Source organism: Eumetopias jubatus, unplaced genomic scaffold (genome assembly GCF_037043125.1).
Source record: "Eumetopias jubatus isolate StellerSeaLion01/CBP00866 unplaced genomic scaffold, mEumJub1_p1.0 scaffold_5, whole genome shotgun sequence".
Lineage (NCBI taxonomy): Eukaryota > Metazoa > Chordata > Mammalia > Carnivora > Otariidae > Eumetopias > Eumetopias jubatus.
The window spans coordinates 31620733-31639826 of record NW_028274811.1 but is presented as its reverse complement, the minus strand read 5'-3'; the positions used below and the strand labels follow the sequence as shown (position 1 = coordinate 31639826).

Below are 19094 nucleotides of genomic sequence, written 5' to 3'. Positions count from 1 at the left end.
CACCTACTATATTCTCTACTGTGACGCTGCAACCATAAAAAAGACTCAGCCAGCCCTGTGCTTTTTTGTTATTCTTCGATTTTCAAAGTCCAGTCAGGAATATCTGGTTGATTATAAGAGAATGGAAAAGGGAATATCTGTCCCCCTTTGGCCTCCTTATCAGGAAGCAGGGCTACCTCCCACTGAATTTGAGATTTTACTAAATCTCCAATTTTAGCCAAATTACAAATGACTGCCATAAGAGACAAGATAATTTAATTATTGCAAATTGTCTAAGTGTAATGAAGGAAACAAAAAAGGGACTGAGATAAACACTAATAGAAGGGGACCTTTAAATGGGAATAAATAGGGGCGCCTGGGTGGCTCAGTCAGTTAAGTGTCTGCCTTTGGCCTAGGTCATGATCCCAGGGTCCTGGGATTGAGTAACGCATTGGGCTCCCTGCTCAGTGGGGAGCCTGCTTCTCTGCCTGCTCTACCTGCCACTCCCCCTGCTTGTGCTCGCTCTTTCTCTCTCTCTGACAAATAAATAAATAAAATCCTTAAAAATAAATAAATAAATGGGAATAAATAGGAAAGGCCTCCTTGAGCAAGAGATATTTAGTTGAGAACAGGTTGATAAACTGTCCCAGTTTGCCTGCCATTGAGGAGGCACCTATGACCTGGGCCTTTCAGTGCTAAAACTGGGAAAGTCCCAGACAAACTTGGATGAGTTGGTCGTACATGACATGACTGGAGACAAGAGCATTCCATGAGGAGGGAATATTGTAGGTGCAAAGGTCCCAAGGTTGAGTAGATCTTGGTGTGTACAAGGAACTGAGAAGCCATTGTGAGGGAGGGGGAGAGTTGCCTGAGGTGGGACAGAAGAGGCAAGCAGGAGACAGATCATGTAGGGCCTTAGGGCTATGGTGAGTGTGTGGATTTTATTCTAAGTGCATTGGGAAGCCGTTAGAAGATATTCAGCAGGGGAATAATAGGACCTGGTTTGTTTTATGAAGACCACGCTTGTTGCTGGATAAAGAAAGGATTAGAGAGGATTAAGAGTTCGAAGGAGGGGGTACGTTGGAAGCAGGTTGGAGTAAGATAGGAAGCTCTTGCGTCGTCTCAGGGGGGGTTGGTCGGAGTCTGGACTAAGGTGGCTACAGAGACAGAAATGGATGGATTCAGAAGGTATTTTGGATACAGAAGAGACAGGTTGTAAAGGAGGGATAGGATCAAGGATGACTTTAGACATGTTGAATTTGAAGTGTTTTTATTTCAAAGGGAAAACAGAAGCAGTCAGAAGAAAACTACCTTCTTCTCTCACCAAATAGAGCATCCTATCTGCTCTTATACCCATATAACTGCCATCCCTCTTGTTATACTGCATAAGTGTCCCTCCTCCTATCTGAAGCTCCCACCCCCTCTGCACTTCTCCTGTTCATTCATTCCTTCATTCAGTAATGCTGGAGATACAGTACTGAACACAACACCACAGTAAAGTCCATTCTCTTGTAGAGCTTACATTCTAGTCAGGAGGAAACAGATAAACAAATACATTTATAATATGACAGTTGGTAAAATACTATGGTAAAAAGGCAGGGTAAAGAGAATAGGGAGTACCTGGATTGGGCTGGTGTAGAGTGGGAATTGATATTTCTGATAGGTTGTATAGATTAGAGAAGACCTCGCAGCTGTTTGAACAGACATCTGAAGCAGTGAGGGAGCCAAACAGTAATCAGAAGGGATGAATTTTTCTAGGCAGAAGAAAGATCAAATGCAGTACTTCTGAAGTGAAGTGTGCATGGCATGTTCATGGAACAGAAAAAAGGCCAGTGTGGCTGGAGCAAAGTGAGCAGGTGCACAGTGGTAGATGAGGCCAGAGAGTAGGTAGCAGGACAGGTCATTTAGGGCCTTGTAGGTCATTGTAAAGATTTTGCAAAACCCCTGAGTCGCATGGAAGCATCCCCTCTTGTCTGCTCCTGGAGTAATCTGCTCTCTTTTTCTCCTTCCCGTATTAGCAGTTTTCCCCTTTCTCCTAGATTAATACTTCTCCAATTCTTTGGTATCAGCACTCCTTTGCAATCTTAAAAATGATTGAGAACACTTTGCCTTGTACCTGATCTTTTGGGAAAAGCATCCAGTTTTTCTCCATTGAGTATGATGTTAATTATGAGTTTCTTTTTTTTTTTTTAAAGATTTTATTTATTTATTTGAGAGAGAGAAAGAGAGAAAGTGAAAGAGCGCAAGTAGGGGGAGGAGCAGAGAAGGGAGAGGGAAAGAGTCTCAAGGAGATGGGATGCCTGGGTGGCTCAGTCGGTTAGGTGTCTGCCTTTAGCTCAGGTCATGATCCCGGGAGTCTGGGATTGAGTCCCACATCGGGCTCCTTGCTCAGTAGGAGAGCCTCCTTCTCCCTCTGCCTGCCACTTCCCCTGCTTGTGCTCTCTTTCTCTGACAAATAAATAAATAAAAATCATTAAAAAAAAAAGAAGAAGAATCTCAAGCAGACTCCATGCTAAGCAGGGAGCCCCACACAATCCTGAGATCATGACCTGAGCCGAAACCAAGAGTCAGATGCTCAACCACCTGAGCCACCCAGGTGCCCCCTCTTTTTTTTTCCTCTCCAAAGTAGGCTCCACACCCAGCATGGAGCCCAATGCAGGGCTCAAACTCATAACCCTGAGATCAAAACCTGAGCTGAGATCGAGTCAGCTGCTTAACCAACTGAGCCACCCAGGCATCTCTAGTGATGGCTTCCTTGAGATGCTCTTTGTCAGGCTGAAGAAGTTCCCTTCTGGTCTCAGTTTGCTAAGAGATTTTAGCAGGAACAGATAATAGATTTTGTCAAATGCTTTTTCTGCATCTGTTGAGATTATCATCTGAGTTTTCTTTTTTTTAATCTATTAATATGTCAATTACATTGATCTTAGAATGGTAAAGCAACCTTGCATTCCTGTGATAACATTAGTTGGTTATGATGTATTTTCCTTTTTATATGTTGTTGGATTTGATTTACTGAAATTTTATTGAGGATTTTTGTATTTCTGTTCATGAGAGATATAATTATTAGTGTTTTGTTTTCCTTGTAATGTCTTTCATCATTTGGAAAGAATTCTCTCTTTCTAAATTTTCTGGAAGAATTTGTGTAGAATTGGTGTGGTTTTTTTTTTGTTTTTGTTCCTTTAATGTTAGGGCAAATTCACCAGTAAAGCCATCAGGACCTGGGCTTTTCTTTGTGGGAAGTTTTTAAATTACTAATTCAATCTCTACTTTTTGTAGGTCTGGTCAGATTTTCTGTTCCCTCTTAAGTCAGTTTCAGTGGTTTTTGTCTTTTCAGGAATTTGCCCATTTAATCTGAGTTTTCTTATTCATTGGTATATAGTTGTTCATAGTATCCCCTATGATCCTTTTTATTTCTGAAAAATTGCTAGTAATGTTCCCTCTTTTATTCCTAATTTTAGTAATTTGAGTCTTCTCTCTTTTTTTCTTGGTTAGTCTAGCTAAAAGTTTATCAATTTTGTTGATCTTTTCAAAGAATCAGCTTTTGGTTCTGTTGTTTTCCGTTTTGTTTTTCTGTTCTTTACTTCATTGAGTTTTTGCTGTACTCTTTATTTCCTTGATTCTGCTTGCTTTGGATTTAGTTTCTTTTTTGATGGAACGTTAGGTCATTGTCTTGAGATTGTTCTTTTTTCTGTTATGGCCCTTTACAGCTGTAAATTTTTTGTTCTTTTTTTTTTCAAGATTTTATTTATTTGACAGAGAGAGACACAGTGAAAGAGGGAACACAAGTAGGGGGAGTGGGAGAGGGAGAAGCTGGCTTCCCGCCAAGCAGGGAGCCCGATGTGGGGCTCCATCCCAGGACCCTGGGACCACGACCTGAGTCAGAGTCAGATGCTTAACGACTGAGCCACCCAGGCGCCCCTACAGCTGTAAATTTTCACTTAAACACTACTTTAGCTTTATCCTTACATGAATTTTGCTGTGCCGTGTCTTCATTTTTATTCATCCAAAAGTATTTTCCAATTTCCCTTAAGATCTTTGTTGACCCAATGGTTATTTTGGATTGTGTTGTTTAATTTCCACCTAACCAAATTTTCCAGATTTTTTTTCTGTTGACTCCATTGTGGTCAGAGAACATACTTTGTATGATTTCAGTCCTTTAAAATTTATTGAGGCTTGTTTTATGACCTAGTGTGTATGATCTATCCTGGAGAATATTTCATGTGTATTTGAGAAGAATGTACATTCTATTGTTGGGTACAGTGTTCTGTTGATGTCTGTTAGGTTTAGCTGGTTTATGCTTCAGTACCATACCAAAGTGGTACCATACCAAATGTGGTTGTTACTGGCCTTGCTATTCTCACCAGGGCCTTTGCATTTGTTGTTCCTTCAGCCTGGAACATTCTTCCCCTAGGCAAAACAGGATTTTTTCCCTCAATTTAGTCTCATTTCTCCACATATGTCATCTTATCAGAAAGGCCTTTCCTGACAAGCTTTCCACCCAAATATGTTTCCTATCTTTTCATTCTCCTTTATTTTTTACCTATAGAACATGTCACTACATAAAAGCTCATAGTACATATATTTGTTTCTCCCACTCCCTTATTCACTGCTCTCTCACCTATTAGGTACTCAGAAATTGTCAATCAAGTATGTGGATATGGAAATCTGGAAATAAAAGTAGAAGTTTTGATTGGAAATAAATATTTGAGAGTCATCTGTATAGAGGGAAAATCTGAATTCACAGGTAGAAAAAATCATGTAAGGCAAAAGTGAGGGGATAAAAAAGGGCCAGGACCTAACCCTGATGAATCCAACATCTATTAGAGGTTTGGTAGGTGAGGAGGCCCAACAAAGAAGACTGAGAAGGAGCAACAGAGAGGTAGAATCATCATGGTTCTTTTAGTTAAGGGGTTGCCTGTACTAGCACTAAACTAAACTAGGAGGTGCCACTGAAGCCAAGGAAGAAGGCAGTAGCCAACTCAGTGGACGCCACTATGAAGTTCAGAAAAATAGATGTCTAAAGAAGTGACTGTCAGATATGGTGACATGAAATGAAGATCATTGAGAACCTTGACAAGAGCGGTAGAGTGGTACAAACAGAAGCAAGTCTATGTGTGTTGAAGAGTGTGTAGGCCATGAGGCAATGGTGATGTCTCCTCAGTTTACAAAACAATGATTATTTATTTAAACCTTTTTATAAAATCTGCAGGTAGAACTGAGCTTCGCAAGTTTCCTTTTCTGCTTCCTGGCCTTTTCAATGCTTAAAACTCCCAGATATTGAAAGCGTTGATTGAGTCCTTAAAGAAGGAAAGTCTCTAATGGGTAGATGTTGAATGCAATCTAAGCCAGCTGGTCCTGGGTTCCCCCCCCCCCAACCCCAGCTTCTGAGAACTGGGAAACTTGTGACTAGACAAAGCTACAGTATCTTCACTATCATCATCCCTTCCTGACCAAACACGTATGCTCTTTGCAGTAAGTTGCCATTTGTTTTTATATAAATGTTTTGGAAAGAATCTGTCAGAACAGTAGTGGCTGTTTCTGTTTGTTAAAGTAGTTTTCTCCTATCATTTATTTCTGGATTCTTGCCTTTAGACCATATGAAACCCATAAAGATGTTTATCGGCTTCATTATCACCATGATAATAGCTACCAGAAACCTAAAGCGTTGATGCAAGAGAACAGAGATTTGAGAAATAGACTCATGCGTATATGGTCAGTTGATAATTAGACCAAGATACAAAGCAATTAAATGGAGAAAAGTCTTTTTCAACAAATTGTGCTGGAGCAATTGAAAATCTATATGAAAAACAAAAACCTCAATCCATACCTTATACCTTATACAGAAATTAGTACAAAATGGATATAATAGACCTGAATATGAATTTTAAAACTATAAAACATCTGAAGAACAAAACATAAGAGAAAATTTCTGTGACTATGGGTTAGATAAAGATCTCTCAGATATAATACTAAAAAATGGAAATGTTTTCCTTAGTAGCTAATTCATTCCAGACTCTTTACAATGAGCCCTTAGAGGTGCCTGGATGGCTCAGTTGGTTGAGTGTCTGACTCTTGATTTTGGCTCAGGTTGTGATCTCAGGGTCATGAGGTCCAGCCGGGGATTGAGCCCTGTAGCCGGCTCCTCACTCAGCGGGGAGTCTGCTTGTGATTCTCTCTCTCCCTTTCCCTCTGACCCTCCCCCCAGCTAAAATAATAAATAAATCTTTTAAAAAATAATAAAATAAAATACAATGAGCCCTTAGCTTAGTAATTTGGTGTGTTCTAGAGCAGCTTTTTTGGTTAAGAAAAACAAAGTTTACACTAAGGCCATCAAATTTGAAATTCTGATCTGGCTTCTTCCTGCCTTCTTCTCAGGGCAAAATTGAAGTTATATGAAGGGAAGTCTGTCAAGAAGTCCGGCTAGCCTGTTCCTCAATCTTTCACTGCATCTCTTCTGCCACTGTAACTTTGGTTCATCCATGCATTCATCATTGGCATCATGGCTTTAACTCTATCTTTTAGCTTTTCCTTTTAAGTTTTGGCTTCTGTTGCTGCCTAATTATTTTGCCATTTTCTAAGTTAGATTCCCAGGAGAGAGAACTTAATTAGCCCAGATTATTTTTACATGTTCTAGGCTACTAAATGGATATGTCGAAACAGCACTCTGGGCCAGTCAGTGGCTCTGGGTAGGGTTGTGGGGACATAGGGAGTTGACTGGCAGGGATCTAAGGGGACAGGTAGGTGTAAAATATTGGTATGTAAAAGGTGAACTATACCTTCAGCTGGTACCAGGAACAATGGAGTTTCCTTTAGATGGGACCACAGATGTGACAAACACTGTAATAGATACAGTTATTATAAAGTAAAATATTGGTGTTTTTATTGTATTCTCCCAGAAACCATTGACCATCTACTTGTTTTCTAGTTGTGGCTCTGTTATTATCTAGCCCCCCTTCTAAATCAATCCATAGTAGTTAGCGAGGTGAGTGTATAAAGTAGGAACTTCTGCCTTTCGTGTAGGGCAGAGGTAGAAGGTACCTGGGAATAGAGAGTAAGAATCTTGGATTAGTTGAAGGGTCTCTGACTGGCTCAGTCAATAGAGCATGGGACTCTTGATCTCGGGGTCATGAGTTCAAGCCCCACGTTGGATATAGAGATAACTAAAATTAAAATTAAAAAAAAGAATCTTAGGTTAGTTGGAAGTTGTTATCAGAGGTCATTTACTATATCTCCCTGCCTCTGTTTATAACACTCAAATCATGGCTTTCAGGGAGACAGTAGTCCCTCTTTTTGCACTTTAGTCTGAGTAACTTCCAAGGCCAGTTCTTTATGGTATTTAATCCATTTTTTCCTGATGGGCTTCATAATATCAATCCCAAAATGTTCATCCTGATACTGGATTCTGGTGTTCCCTTTTCCCTTGCATGATGCTTATTTTGCTATTTTTCTTTCCCATTAACAACCTGCTTTATAAGAAAGCTGAGTTACTTTTTTTCCTTTCTCCTTCAAAGAAACTACTACCCCAAAAAAGTGACACATACTCTTGCTGCTTAGTATTTTTTTACAAAGTAGGCTGACCTTTTTGGTTTGTCATCTTCAATTTTGTTGGGGTCCTTAAATCTTGATTGTTAGAGTCTTAGGATCCCATAGAGAAACTGTGGGATTAGGTTTGTTTGTTTGGTTTTCACTTGACGAGGAACTGAGCTTACATTTGCTTTCTCCTACAAGAATTGGTACATATAAGATGGTTAGGTGGTGAATTTGGTTTGGCTAGATTTAATACATCTTGTGGAGATGGAATAGGATGCACTCTGAGGAGAAAGATGTTAATGAGGAGGGGAAGAGTGGTTGCTTACCTAGGGTTTTGCCTATCAAACTTGATTGTTGCTAGAAATCACTGGTGCAGCTTGCTAAAATGCAGATGTTAAATCAGTAGGTCTGGGGTGAGGCTCAACATCTAGGATTCTTCATTTCCAACAAGTTTGCAGGAGATGTTCATGCTGCTGGCATGCAGACACACTTAGAGGAATAAGAACATATGGGGTTGATATTCCCATACAGGCATCTCTGAATAGAAGCTCCTTGTATCGCTCCCCTTCATTGCCAGAGAATTTGAACAGGCCAAGACTGAAGCGGGTGGTAAAATTCAAGGACAACCCAGTACCAGATAAAGAAAAAAAGGAGTATTGTTCTAGCCACAAAGAGCTCAGGAAGGTAAGAACTTTTTAAGATGAGAATCTATTTAATCTTCTATCTCATTGTGTTCTCTGCTTTTTTGTTATGAGGATTGCTTTAGGATATCTTGTCTTCTTTCTCATTACTTTTACTTTTATCTCCTTGTTCTTTATGTCTTTCTTGTCTTTTTTACATCTGTACCCATATATAAAATATTTAACAATAAATATCTGTTATATTACACTTTTGGAAATGGTGTTGGCATACTGTCTTCCCAACCTTCTTTTATAAGATTTGAGAGGACACAAGGAAACCGGGAATGGTAAGGATATTTACAGCTGTTTTACCTGCATTCTGACAGAAACAGCATCAGGGAGCATACTGGTTTGGTGGGAGGCAACTTTTGAAAAATTTAGCTGTCATTCCCTACCCCTCCTTTAAAAAAAAAAATCTGAATACTATTTTATAAAATCAGCATATGATAGTATAGAATTTATACATAAACAAAAGAAGCTATTGTGAAATGCCCATAATCCCATAGGCCAGAGATAATTATCGTCAACACTTGGTGTATGTTTTTCTAAACTCTTTGGTGCAGACTTTTTTCTTTTATTAAAGTGATATTACAAAGTATGAGTTTTCTCACTTTCTTAAGGATATCATGAACTTATTTTCATGTCAATGAAATTAATCTACAACATAACTTTTTATTGCATAATAGTAATCTATAATGTGAAATATGATCTGTTTAACCAAGACTGTTATTTATTAGTAATCTTTCTCTATTATAAACTTGCTGGGATATTCATTTTTACAGCCAAATCTTTGTGCATTTTTTTTTTCCAAAGGGTGTGTGTATTTTTAATAAGTCTCCACTCCTTCCTCTCCTGGGTTTTAAACCTTTAACATGAGAATTGGCGGTGGGGGGCATCTTGTCATCCTCAGGGCTTAGGTCTAAAGAAGACAGTCTCTCTCTGTGACATTACTATCACTCAGATGCTGGAGGAAGATTCTAACCAGGGCTCTCTGATTGGTGATTTCTCCAAGGTGAGTTTGGTTATATTCATCTTATATTCCATTGAGTCATTTTGGATCTGAGTCTTTTTTTCTTTGCTTGAAGAAGACACTAGGTATAATTATGCATCCTCACCAAGGACTATTTGATAAACTGAAGATGCTATGGTGGTAGATTTAGACCCTAAGCCTTTCCAGTGAGAAAGTATTTCTTATTCATTCTGGGAAAATGCAGAGCACTGGGGAAGGTATGAGGCTTTTTACTTTTTTCTTTTTTTTAAATTAAAATTATGTAAATAATACTTGGTCATTACAGAAAAAGTAGAAAATGAAATATACCTCAAGTCTTTTAAAAATATTATTGCTTTTAACATCTTGGTACATATTCCTCCAGACTTTTTTCTATGTATTTTCACAAACACACATGCACATAACCAAATACATTTTTTTGTTCTTTCACAAAAAATGATTTATACTGTTTTGTGATCCACTGTTTTTTTTCCCCCATCATTTAATGTATCAGGAACATCTTTCATGTCAATAAACAGTTCTGCTTCACCATTTCATAATTTTTAATAGTACAGTATTTCATTTTTTTGGCTGCCCATAATTTTAAAAAAAATTTTTTTACATTTTTTATTTTTAAATAATCTCCACACCCATTCTGGGGCTTGAACTCACAACCCCACAATCAGGAGTTGAGCATGCTGTACCAGCTGAGCCAGCCAGGCACCCCTGCTCATAATTTCTTGTAGGATATTTACGTTTACAATTTTTCCTTATGAACAATACCAAGATGGGCATATTTGCAGCTAAATCTAAAACTTTGTGTGAGTCCTTAATTCATTACTTAGAATCACTTCTTAGAAATGGAATTGCTGCATATGCTCATTATAGAGACCATTGATTCTTTTGAAGGCATCTGGGGTTTTATTTTTTATTTTTAATTTATTATTTTTTTGAGCGAGAGAGAGAGAGCAGGGGCCAGGGTGGTGGAAGAGGGAGAGAAAGAATCTTAAGCAGGCTCCATGCCCAGTGCAGAGCCCATCACGGGGCTCAATATCACAACCCTGAGATCGTGACCTGAGCTGAAATGAAGAGTCAAAAACTCAACCCAGGCCCACCCCACATGGAGTTTTAAAAGGTCATTTGGAAAGAAGGGCAATATATAGGTCTTTGATCTCAAACTGGGGTGTAGAAAACTTGCTGTTATTTCAGTTCTTGGGTATTTCTAGGTATGTGTGCTGCCAACCGTGTCAGGGAGACACCAGGATCTGAAGTACGTCAACCCAGAAACAGTAAGCAGATTTCTGGAGATGGTACCTGGTTACATAAGGTACCATCTGTTCTGTTCCGTCCCTAAAATCTCCGCTTCCATTGTACTTCACTGTGTCCACTCACATAGGCTCCTCATTCAGCTGAAGCTGTGTTAAAGAACTCCCATTTATCCCATTCTTTTGCCTTTGTTTTTAATAAACAAATGATAGATAATTGTTATGGAAGAAAGCAAGCAAGGAAAGAAGGGAGGGAAGGAAAATAATCAAAATCACTCAGTTTGGGCGATCTCACATCCTGATTTAGTATTACAATCCCATTGACACTTTTCAGCGCATGGTAATTATTAATAGTATTCTCTTTCACTCTCAAAAGTGTCCTAGTTTGTGCAATAATTATTTGGTCCCCTACCCATAATCTCACCACCAGAGATAACCACTGGTAATATTTTCCTTATGGCCTTCCAGATTTTATTCTGGAATATATTTGATAAAAATAGGATTATAATGACCATGTAGTGTTGAAGTTAGCAAGACATTGTAAACATCTTTCTACCTCAGTGAAACAAATCTATATTATCCTTCTAATGACTATATAATATTCTATTATATTGGTGTGTATAATTTAACCAAACCCCTATTTTTTATTTTTATTTTTTAAGATTTTATTTATTTGACAGAGAGAGAGATAGCGAGAGCAGGAACACAAGCAGGGGGAGTGGGAGAGGGAGAAACAGGCTTCCTGCCGAGCAGGGAGCCCGATGTGGGACTCGATCCCAGGACCCTGGGATCATGACCTGAGCTGAAGGCAGACGCTTAATGACTGAGCCACCCAGGTGCCCCTTTATTTTTGAATATTTAAGTTATTTGTAACTTTAAATTATTGGATAACTTAAGCTAACTAATATTTAAGTTATTTGATAACCTAAAATAATGGCTAAGGTGAATATTATTGTGCCACATCTTTGCGTACTTTTCTGTTCACTAAAGATGTTGGGAAAGAAATTGCTGAGTCAAAGTGTAATTACATTTACATTACAAAGTTCGCCCCAGAAAGGTTAAATCAATGTATACTCCTACAAGTAGCTTAAGGATATCAACCCTTTCCTTCCATATCCTTTTCTGAAAGACTTGTTTTCTTCCTTTATGATGGAACCATTTCCCATTTCTTCTTGCAAAGTTGGAATCGCTTGCTGCTACCTGTACTACTACAGAAGTCCTTGGGTGTCTTTTGAGAGGCTGATTGTAGCCATGCCTGCCTCCAGATGAGTGCCTTGAATATGCTTTTACCTGGTGTCTTCGCAATACCAGCTATTTTGGTGCTCCAAAAAGACCATTTCATATTTTATCCTCTTGAATGAGCGGTAGGGATGAATCATTGCCCCATTTAAAATATAGGGGACCTTTGGAGACTGGGCATACAGTGGAATCCTGGGTGACCAAAGGGAGTACAAATCAGGAATTGTGTGATTGACTCTTATCTCCCAGAGTGATAGGGAATGTTTCTGTGTAGGTGGCTGCCTTACTGTCAGGGAAGTTCCAGAGTCTCATTGAGAAGTTTTATGTCATCGATTGCCGCTATCCATATGAATACCTGGGAGGACACATCCAGGTGAGGTTACATTGGGGACATTAGAGGGGAGGGGCTGGAGGTAGCTCTTTAATGAGAAGAGTCTGTGGACAAAAGTCCTATGAACTCCAGAACCAAGGCAGAGGTTCTACTTTTGGAGCACATCAAGGCTGCTAGTCCTCATTCCTGTTCTAATTCTGTATACCTTGGGCAATTTACTTTCCCTTTCCCTCCTAGACCAATCTCCCTTTATTCCGTTGGAGCCAAGGGCTCCTACTTGGAAATAAAATATTAATCCAAAGACTGAGAAGCACTTTGCAGACACTCATAGACATTCTTACAATGATTCCTACAGATTTAAGGGGGGGGGGGGTCAGATCTACAAACATTTATTGAGTACCTACTACATGCCAAGCTCATGGTAGACCTTGGGGATAGACACAGAGATATAATTAGATCTTATGCCCTGAAAGCGCTTACAGTCTAGACTTCCTGGCCCAAATATCCCAAGATGGTATCCCAGTTATTTCTAAGTGTTGGAACTATCCACAGCCCCTTAAGAAAATACTGAAATTTTTCTACAGGGAGCCTTAAACTTGTACAGTCAGGAAGAACTGTATGACTTCTTTCTGAAGAAGCCCATTGTCCCTTTGGACACCCGGAAAAGAATAATCATCATATTCCACTGTGAATTCTCCTCAGAGAGGGGTCCCCGAATGTGAGTGTCTACATGGGTTTGGGTGGGTGTTAGAAATGGCCCTTGAATTGGGACTTAAAACCAGAGAACCTTCCCAGACCAGTTCAGACAGAGGCTGGAATGAATGAATGCATTCTTTCCATTGTAGTTTAAAGGTTAGGGAGGTAGAAAGAAAGGTTTCCACAATTTAAAAGTTTAGAGCAGTGAAGGAAAAAGGATTGGGAATGAGGAGGAGAAAGAGTGACTGCTTGAGTCTTGTTTTGCAAAGACAGATCTGGAGGTCCTTTTGGGTTACCCATAGTCTTTTTTTCTTCTTTCCCCTCCCCAGTGAATGGCACATGGAATCCTGACCTTGCTTCTTTCCACCCACCCACCTCTGGGTTTTTTTTAAAGGTGCCGCTCTCTGAGAGAAGAGGACAGGGCTCTGAACCAGTATCCTGCATTGTACTACCCAGAACTATATATCCTCAAAGGGGGCTACAAAGACTTCTTTCCAGAATATACGGTAAAGGATGGGGCACATGGGGCAACAGGAGAGCTCAGGTTTGGGGGGAGCCATCATGAGCACGCAACTTCCACGGCCTGCAAAGCCCTCTGAGAGGAAACTCCTCCTTCTTAGCTACCACCAGCAGCATCTCTATTATACCTCGTAGGAAGTTCTGGAGACTAGAGTATCCCTTACTTTGTCCCCTACCTTTCAGGAGCTGTGTGAACCACAGAGCTACTGCCCTATGCATCATCAAGACCATAAGGCTGAGCTGCTGAGGTGTCAAAGCCAGAGCAAAGCATGGGAAGGAGAGCGGCAGCTGCAGGAGCAGATTGCCTTACTGGTGAAGGATGTGAGCCCATGATAGTGGGTCAGTAGTTGGCTGTCTAGGAGTCACCAAAAGACACTGTAGAAATGCTGACCAGAAAGAGGCCATGTTGTATGTGGCTAAACCCAAGATTGTTAAAAAGATATCTGCAAACCAACAAGCTGCCAAGCTAATGAAATTCCAGGCCTGGGTGTTGGTTTTAGCAGAGCTGCTGGCTGGTGACTGAGTCCTGGAGCCAGCTCTAGAAGGCTGTAGCCTTGAGTTATATGGCGATTTGTTGCTTCAGGAAGTGTTTGCATTCTCTTCCCATTTAGACTTGTCTTCCCACAAGCCAGCCAGCGCTTTCCCTGGTCTTCTGCCTGTGCCCATCTTCTTTCTCTGTACTTGCCTTCTTTGTTTCCTTCTCTCTTTTTCTTAAATGGGAAAATAAACACTGCAGAATGAGAGATTTGATTGTGAGCCCAGTCTACTCCTAGAAGATCTTTGTAAGAAAGAGATCACCGGGCGCCTGGGTGGCTCAGATGGTTAAGCGTCTGCCTTCGGCTCAGGTCATGATGCCGGAGTCCTGGGATGGAGCCCCACATCGGGCTCCTGGCTCAGCGTGGAGCCCGCCTCTGCCTCTCCCCCTGCTCATGCTCTCTCTCTCTCTCTCTGTATCTCTGTGTCTGAAATGAATAAATAAAATCTTAAAAAAAAAAAAATCACCAAATTAGTCTCCTTCAGACAAAGGTGTAACAATCTTGATTTATAGCTGAGGCCGAGGTGCTTCTCTCTAGACCAGTGGTTCTCAGATTTGGGCCCTGGACCATAGGGATCATCTGAACTTGTTTGAAATGTAAATTTTCAGGCCTCACAGCAGACCCACTAAATCAAAACCTCTGAGGGCTCCGAATTTGGGGTTTTAAATTTTTTCCCTTTCAGGTGATTCTGATGCATGCTGAGGCTTGAAAACCACTGCTCTGGAATTAAGGAAAAGCTTTTTTTCTTCTTTTTTCTTTTTTTTTTTTTAGCGAGGGGTGGGGTAGGGGGGAGAGGGAGAGAGAGAAAGAATCTCCCTGCCCAGCTCAGAGCCCGAGGCAGGGCTCACTTAACCAACTGAGCCACCCAGGCGCCCCTTAAGGAAAACCTTTCAAGTTGTATTCTTTAGCAATATCTCAGCTTTCCTTTCCTGGACCATTCCAAGTATGCGTTACCTTAAAAGTGTGCCCCACACTCAGCACTCTGTGATAACTAGGCACAGAAAACCAAGGTGATTGGCATCTCTAAATCAGGTTATAGGTGAGTTGGGCTTTAAAAGATTGCTTATCTACAACCTCAATGGAATTTTGACTTTTCCCATTTCCCAGCTCTTTCCTTGACTTCATTTTACATCTCACAGAGATGACTTGGGATAGTTGGAAGCAGAGATATGTTCTGTCTGAAGATAGGAATAAAAGGATAGAAAAGTAGCAAACAAGAGCTGTTAGACTTAAGGAAGACCTTTAATTTACTTGTTTTTTTTAGGAAGACCTTTTAAAGTACATTCTTCAGCACTATCCCATGCTTTCCGTTCTTAGAGCTCTTAAGGCAAGTAGGTTTTCGTCTTCGTAGTGAGATACAGCCCTATGGCCTGCGGTGGCAGTGGAATTGACTAAACGTTGTCACTCTCCCACACTAACCTAGTGGGAGTGCTAGCCCAGGACTAGAAAAGGACAAAGATCTCTGAAGCCTGGATGAGACAGAATAGAGACAAAAGTGACCTCTTCCCGAGTTCTGGAGCAGGGAGACCTTTTTTCAGTGAGTGGGAGGGAAGAAGGGCTGTTAGTGGAAGGTTGGCCAGGGCTCTTCTCCGGGAGTGCCATGCATGTGCCTCCCAGCAGAGGGCACTGCTGCATTCTTTAACACAGCTTCTGGGGCCCGCAGCCTCCACCGCCTGCTCTTGGCTCTGTCCAGAGGGAAGCTACCTGGCCTTCTCCCTGAGCCCTTGAACTCAGAGCGAAAGGAGCAAAAAGCTGTTTCCACAGTAGGTGCAGATGGCTGAGGGGGAGATGCTGCTCCTCTGTCCCACCCCCACATACTTAACCTTGCAAGCATGTACTCCTGGTGGCCTGAGGAGGAAAATGTTTGAAGCACCTCCACCTCCAGGTATGAGGAGGGGGTCCCTGGATTCACTGCCTAACCTAGTGGGTCATTTCCTGATCATTCTCCCCAGAAAAGTAGAACCAACCCCCACCCCCAAAGAAGAGACTGGTACACATGTTCACATTTCAGTAATCTTAAGTGGAAATTCTGAGTTGCAAAACAAAAACTAGGGCTTAATTAGTTTATCTATTTTGTGAAAAAAATTGTATTTGCCTAAAAGGCACCATTTGCCTATATAATTTCTTATAATATCCTCCCATTGCATAGGTGCCATGCAATTTGATTCATGTTATTTTTAGGAATAATAATAGTAGCTAATGGGCGCCTGCGTGGCTCAGTTGGTTAAGCAACTGCCTTTGGCTCAGGTCATGATCCCGGAGTCCTGGGATCGAGTCCCACATCAGGTTCCTGGCTCGGCGGGGACCCTGCTTCTCTCTCTGACCCTCTCCCCTCTCATGCTGTTTCTCTCTCTCTCTCTCTCTCTCTCTCTCAAATAAATAAATAAATAAAATCTTTAAAAAAAATAATAGTAGCTAACATTTTTCAGGGCTTACTATATGCAAGACTTTTTATGAACTCATTTTATATATACAAACTAATTTTCACAACAATTCTGTGAGGCAGGTACTTATTATTTTGCACATTTTACAGATACAGGTATTGAGACACAGAGGGATTAAGTAGCTTGTGTAAGATCACACAGCTAATGAACGGTGGAGTTGGGGTTCGAACCTAGACAGTATGGCTCCAGTGTCCATACCCTGAATGGATTTGCTGTTACCAAATCCTCATCAAAGAACAGTGTGCCTTTCTAGAGTTGACACCGTATTAGACTTTAAATATGTAAGATCCTCAATTATAGATTCTTAAGAAGTCAGGGCTGTAAGGGTTGTTTGGGCTTGGCAGATGAGGCTAAGGGTTAAGACCCCAGGCCGGAGGGGCGCCTGGGTTGCTTAGTCGTTAAGCGTCTGCCTTCGGCTCAGGTCATGATCCCGGGGTCCTGGGATCGAGCTCCACATCGGGCTCCCTGCTCAGCGGGGAGCCTGCTCCTCCCTCTCCCACTCCCCCTGCTGTGTTCCCTCTCTCAAAGTGTCTCTCTCTGTCAAAGCAATAAAATCTTAAAAAAAAAAAAGACCCCAGGCCAGAGACCTTGGCATGAGGCATATAGCGGGTTAGCTCTACACTAACACTGACTGTATTTGTTCATCATAAAGTCAAGAAATGAAGATTGGAAACCGTTCTTTCTAAAAACATGGTTTTCAGTCTTAGTCCAGGACCTGGCTGACCTCTGCCATAGAGAAGGGAGGAGCATTTTCCTTTCCTCATTAGGAGTATAAAGTGGGAGGAGGTATGGAAGATTCCCTTTCCCCATTCAGTTCAGGCAAATGTTGAGGAAACATCAATTCCTTTAAACATATATCTGGGGTTCTCAATTCTAAGTACCACAGGTATTCAATTATGAAACTGTCCCTTCCCTCAAAAGACTGGCAAGGTAGAGAATGATTCCCTTTTTTCCCATCCCTATATGCAGTCTGGCCCACTAAGCAAAAGAAAGAAGTACTGTAGCCTCCAGCTCCAAAGCAGCAAGTCTGGTGGTGGTGGCAGGCCAAGTTCACAGAAAAATTAACTCCTGCACGCTACCTGGAATGATAGCATTTATTCAGTGCGTGCTCTGTGCCAGGCACTATGCTAAACTCTTTACTCAATATACTTATATAATCCTCACAACTGTCATATGAAGTAGATACTGTTATTAATTTTACTCATGGGGCGCCTGGGTGGCTCAGTCGTTAAGCGTCTGCCTTCGGCTCAGGTCATGATCCCAGGGTCCTGGGATCGAGTCCCACATTGGGCTCCCTGCTCAGCGGGAAGCCTGCTTCTCCCTCTCCCACTCTCCCTGCTTGTGTTCCTGCTCGCACTCTCTCTCTCTGTCAAATAAATAAATAAAATCTTTAAAAAAAAAAAAATTTTACTCATGAAGAAACTGAAGCACAGAAAAATTAAGTGCTGTGCCCAAGGTCATCCAGCCTTTGTTGGAAATGGCAGTTGAATCCAGACAGTCTATAAAGCTTGTGTTCTTTTTTTTTTTTTAAGATTTTATTTATTTATTTGACAGAGAGACGGTGAGAGAGGAAACACAAGCAGGGGGAGTAGGAGAGGGAGAAGCAAGCCTCCTGCGGAGCAGGGAGCCCAGCGTGGGGCTCGATCCCACGACCCTGGGATCATGACCTGAGCCGAAGGCAGACGCTTAATGGCTGAGCCACCCAGGCGCCCCAAAGCTTGTGTTCTTAACTATTCAGCACACTGCTAACATCCTAGGTGAGGGTATCAGCAGGAATTAAAGCTTCCAGTGAGAGAGGGCTTGATAGAAGGCAGAAAACCATGATTACAAATGAAGTGGAGTAGGATACAAGGTTTTTAGACTGTCGAGCCCAATCAGTGGATTGCAAAGTCTCCCAGGGCAGGGTTTGTCTCTTAATCATTTTTGCACCTGGTTCAAAGTTGAACCCATAATCAGTCTCAAAAGACCTCATTGAATTGAATGACGGCCGAATAGCATCATCTTTGTAGAAGGGACAGGCTCATTTGTCATTATCCACAAGGTTCCCAAAGACAAGGCTGCTTATCTAGCAGGTGTTGGCAGTCACAGGGGACATGGTTGGTGGGGAGAGGGTGTCCTGGAAGAGCTGTCAATATAAGTGTTGGAGTCATAGTTATTTACAGAGGCTTCCTCATCCCTCCCCTACCTTTGGTTTCCAGTCATCATCCAAGGTTCAGTGATGTCAGGCTTTCTACTCCAGTGCCCAGATAGAAAGACGCTCCAGCATCTCATTCTCACAAAAAGGCTGGCCTGTTACAGATGGAATGAGCATTCCTCTCAGCCTAGCAGTTTGACTTTGTTCCTGCCTTCCTGGTCCATTCCATGGGGATGTCACTGAACAGACACTTAGAGCATACATCCTGAACACATGCCTTTTCCCAGCCTATCCTCCCACCCAAACTTGATTGGGCTTGGCTGCTGAAAGAGGGGGAGAGCAAAGGTGGTACCTCTTAACTACCCCCACCTCAACCTCTGTTGATTCATAGGTCTCTCAGCTGTTTCCTAGCATCCCAACCATCTGAAATGGTTACCATTTTGGGTGCCTGGATGACACAGGTGGTTAGGCGTCTGACTCTTAGTTTTGGCTCGGGGCTGATCTCAGTGCTGTGAGATCAAGTCCCGAGTCGGGCTCCATGCTCACTGAGTCTGCTTGAGTTTCTCCCCCTGCTACCCTGCCATGCGTTCTCTCTCTCTCTCTCTCAAATAAATAAATAAAATTTTGAAATTGTTTCCCTTTGCTTTTTTTTTTTTAAAGATTTTATTCATTTATGTGTGTGAGAGAGAGCAGAAGCAGGGGGAGCAGCAGAGGGAGAGGGAGAAGCAGACTCCACGCTGAGCAGAGAACCCA

At 41.5% G+C, this 19094-nt stretch overlaps 1 protein-coding gene across 2 annotated transcripts in view; it reads left to right on the top strand.

The window, feature by feature from the left end:
- CDC25C (cell division cycle 25C) overlaps positions 1 to 14183 on the top strand; it is a 30333-nt gene extending 16150 nt beyond the window's left edge. The window contains exons 9-15 of one of the 2 annotated variants that reach the window (XM_028103582.2): positions 8041 to 8193; positions 9100 to 9201; positions 10404 to 10466; positions 11956 to 12054; positions 12597 to 12730; positions 13103 to 13214; positions 13411 to 14183. In XM_028103582.2, the coding sequence (XP_027959383.2) occupies positions 8041 to 8193; positions 9100 to 9201; positions 10404 to 10466; positions 11956 to 12054; positions 12597 to 12730; positions 13103 to 13214; positions 13411 to 13560 (813 nt within the window). In that variant the 3' untranslated portion in view covers positions 13561 to 14183. The remainder of the gene's footprint in view (positions 1 to 8040; positions 8194 to 9099; positions 9202 to 10403; positions 10467 to 11955; positions 12055 to 12596; positions 12731 to 13102; positions 13215 to 13410) is intronic. The other variant, XM_088023268.1, reaches the window with a different exon arrangement.
- Positions 14184 to 19094: the final 4911 nt, after the last annotated feature.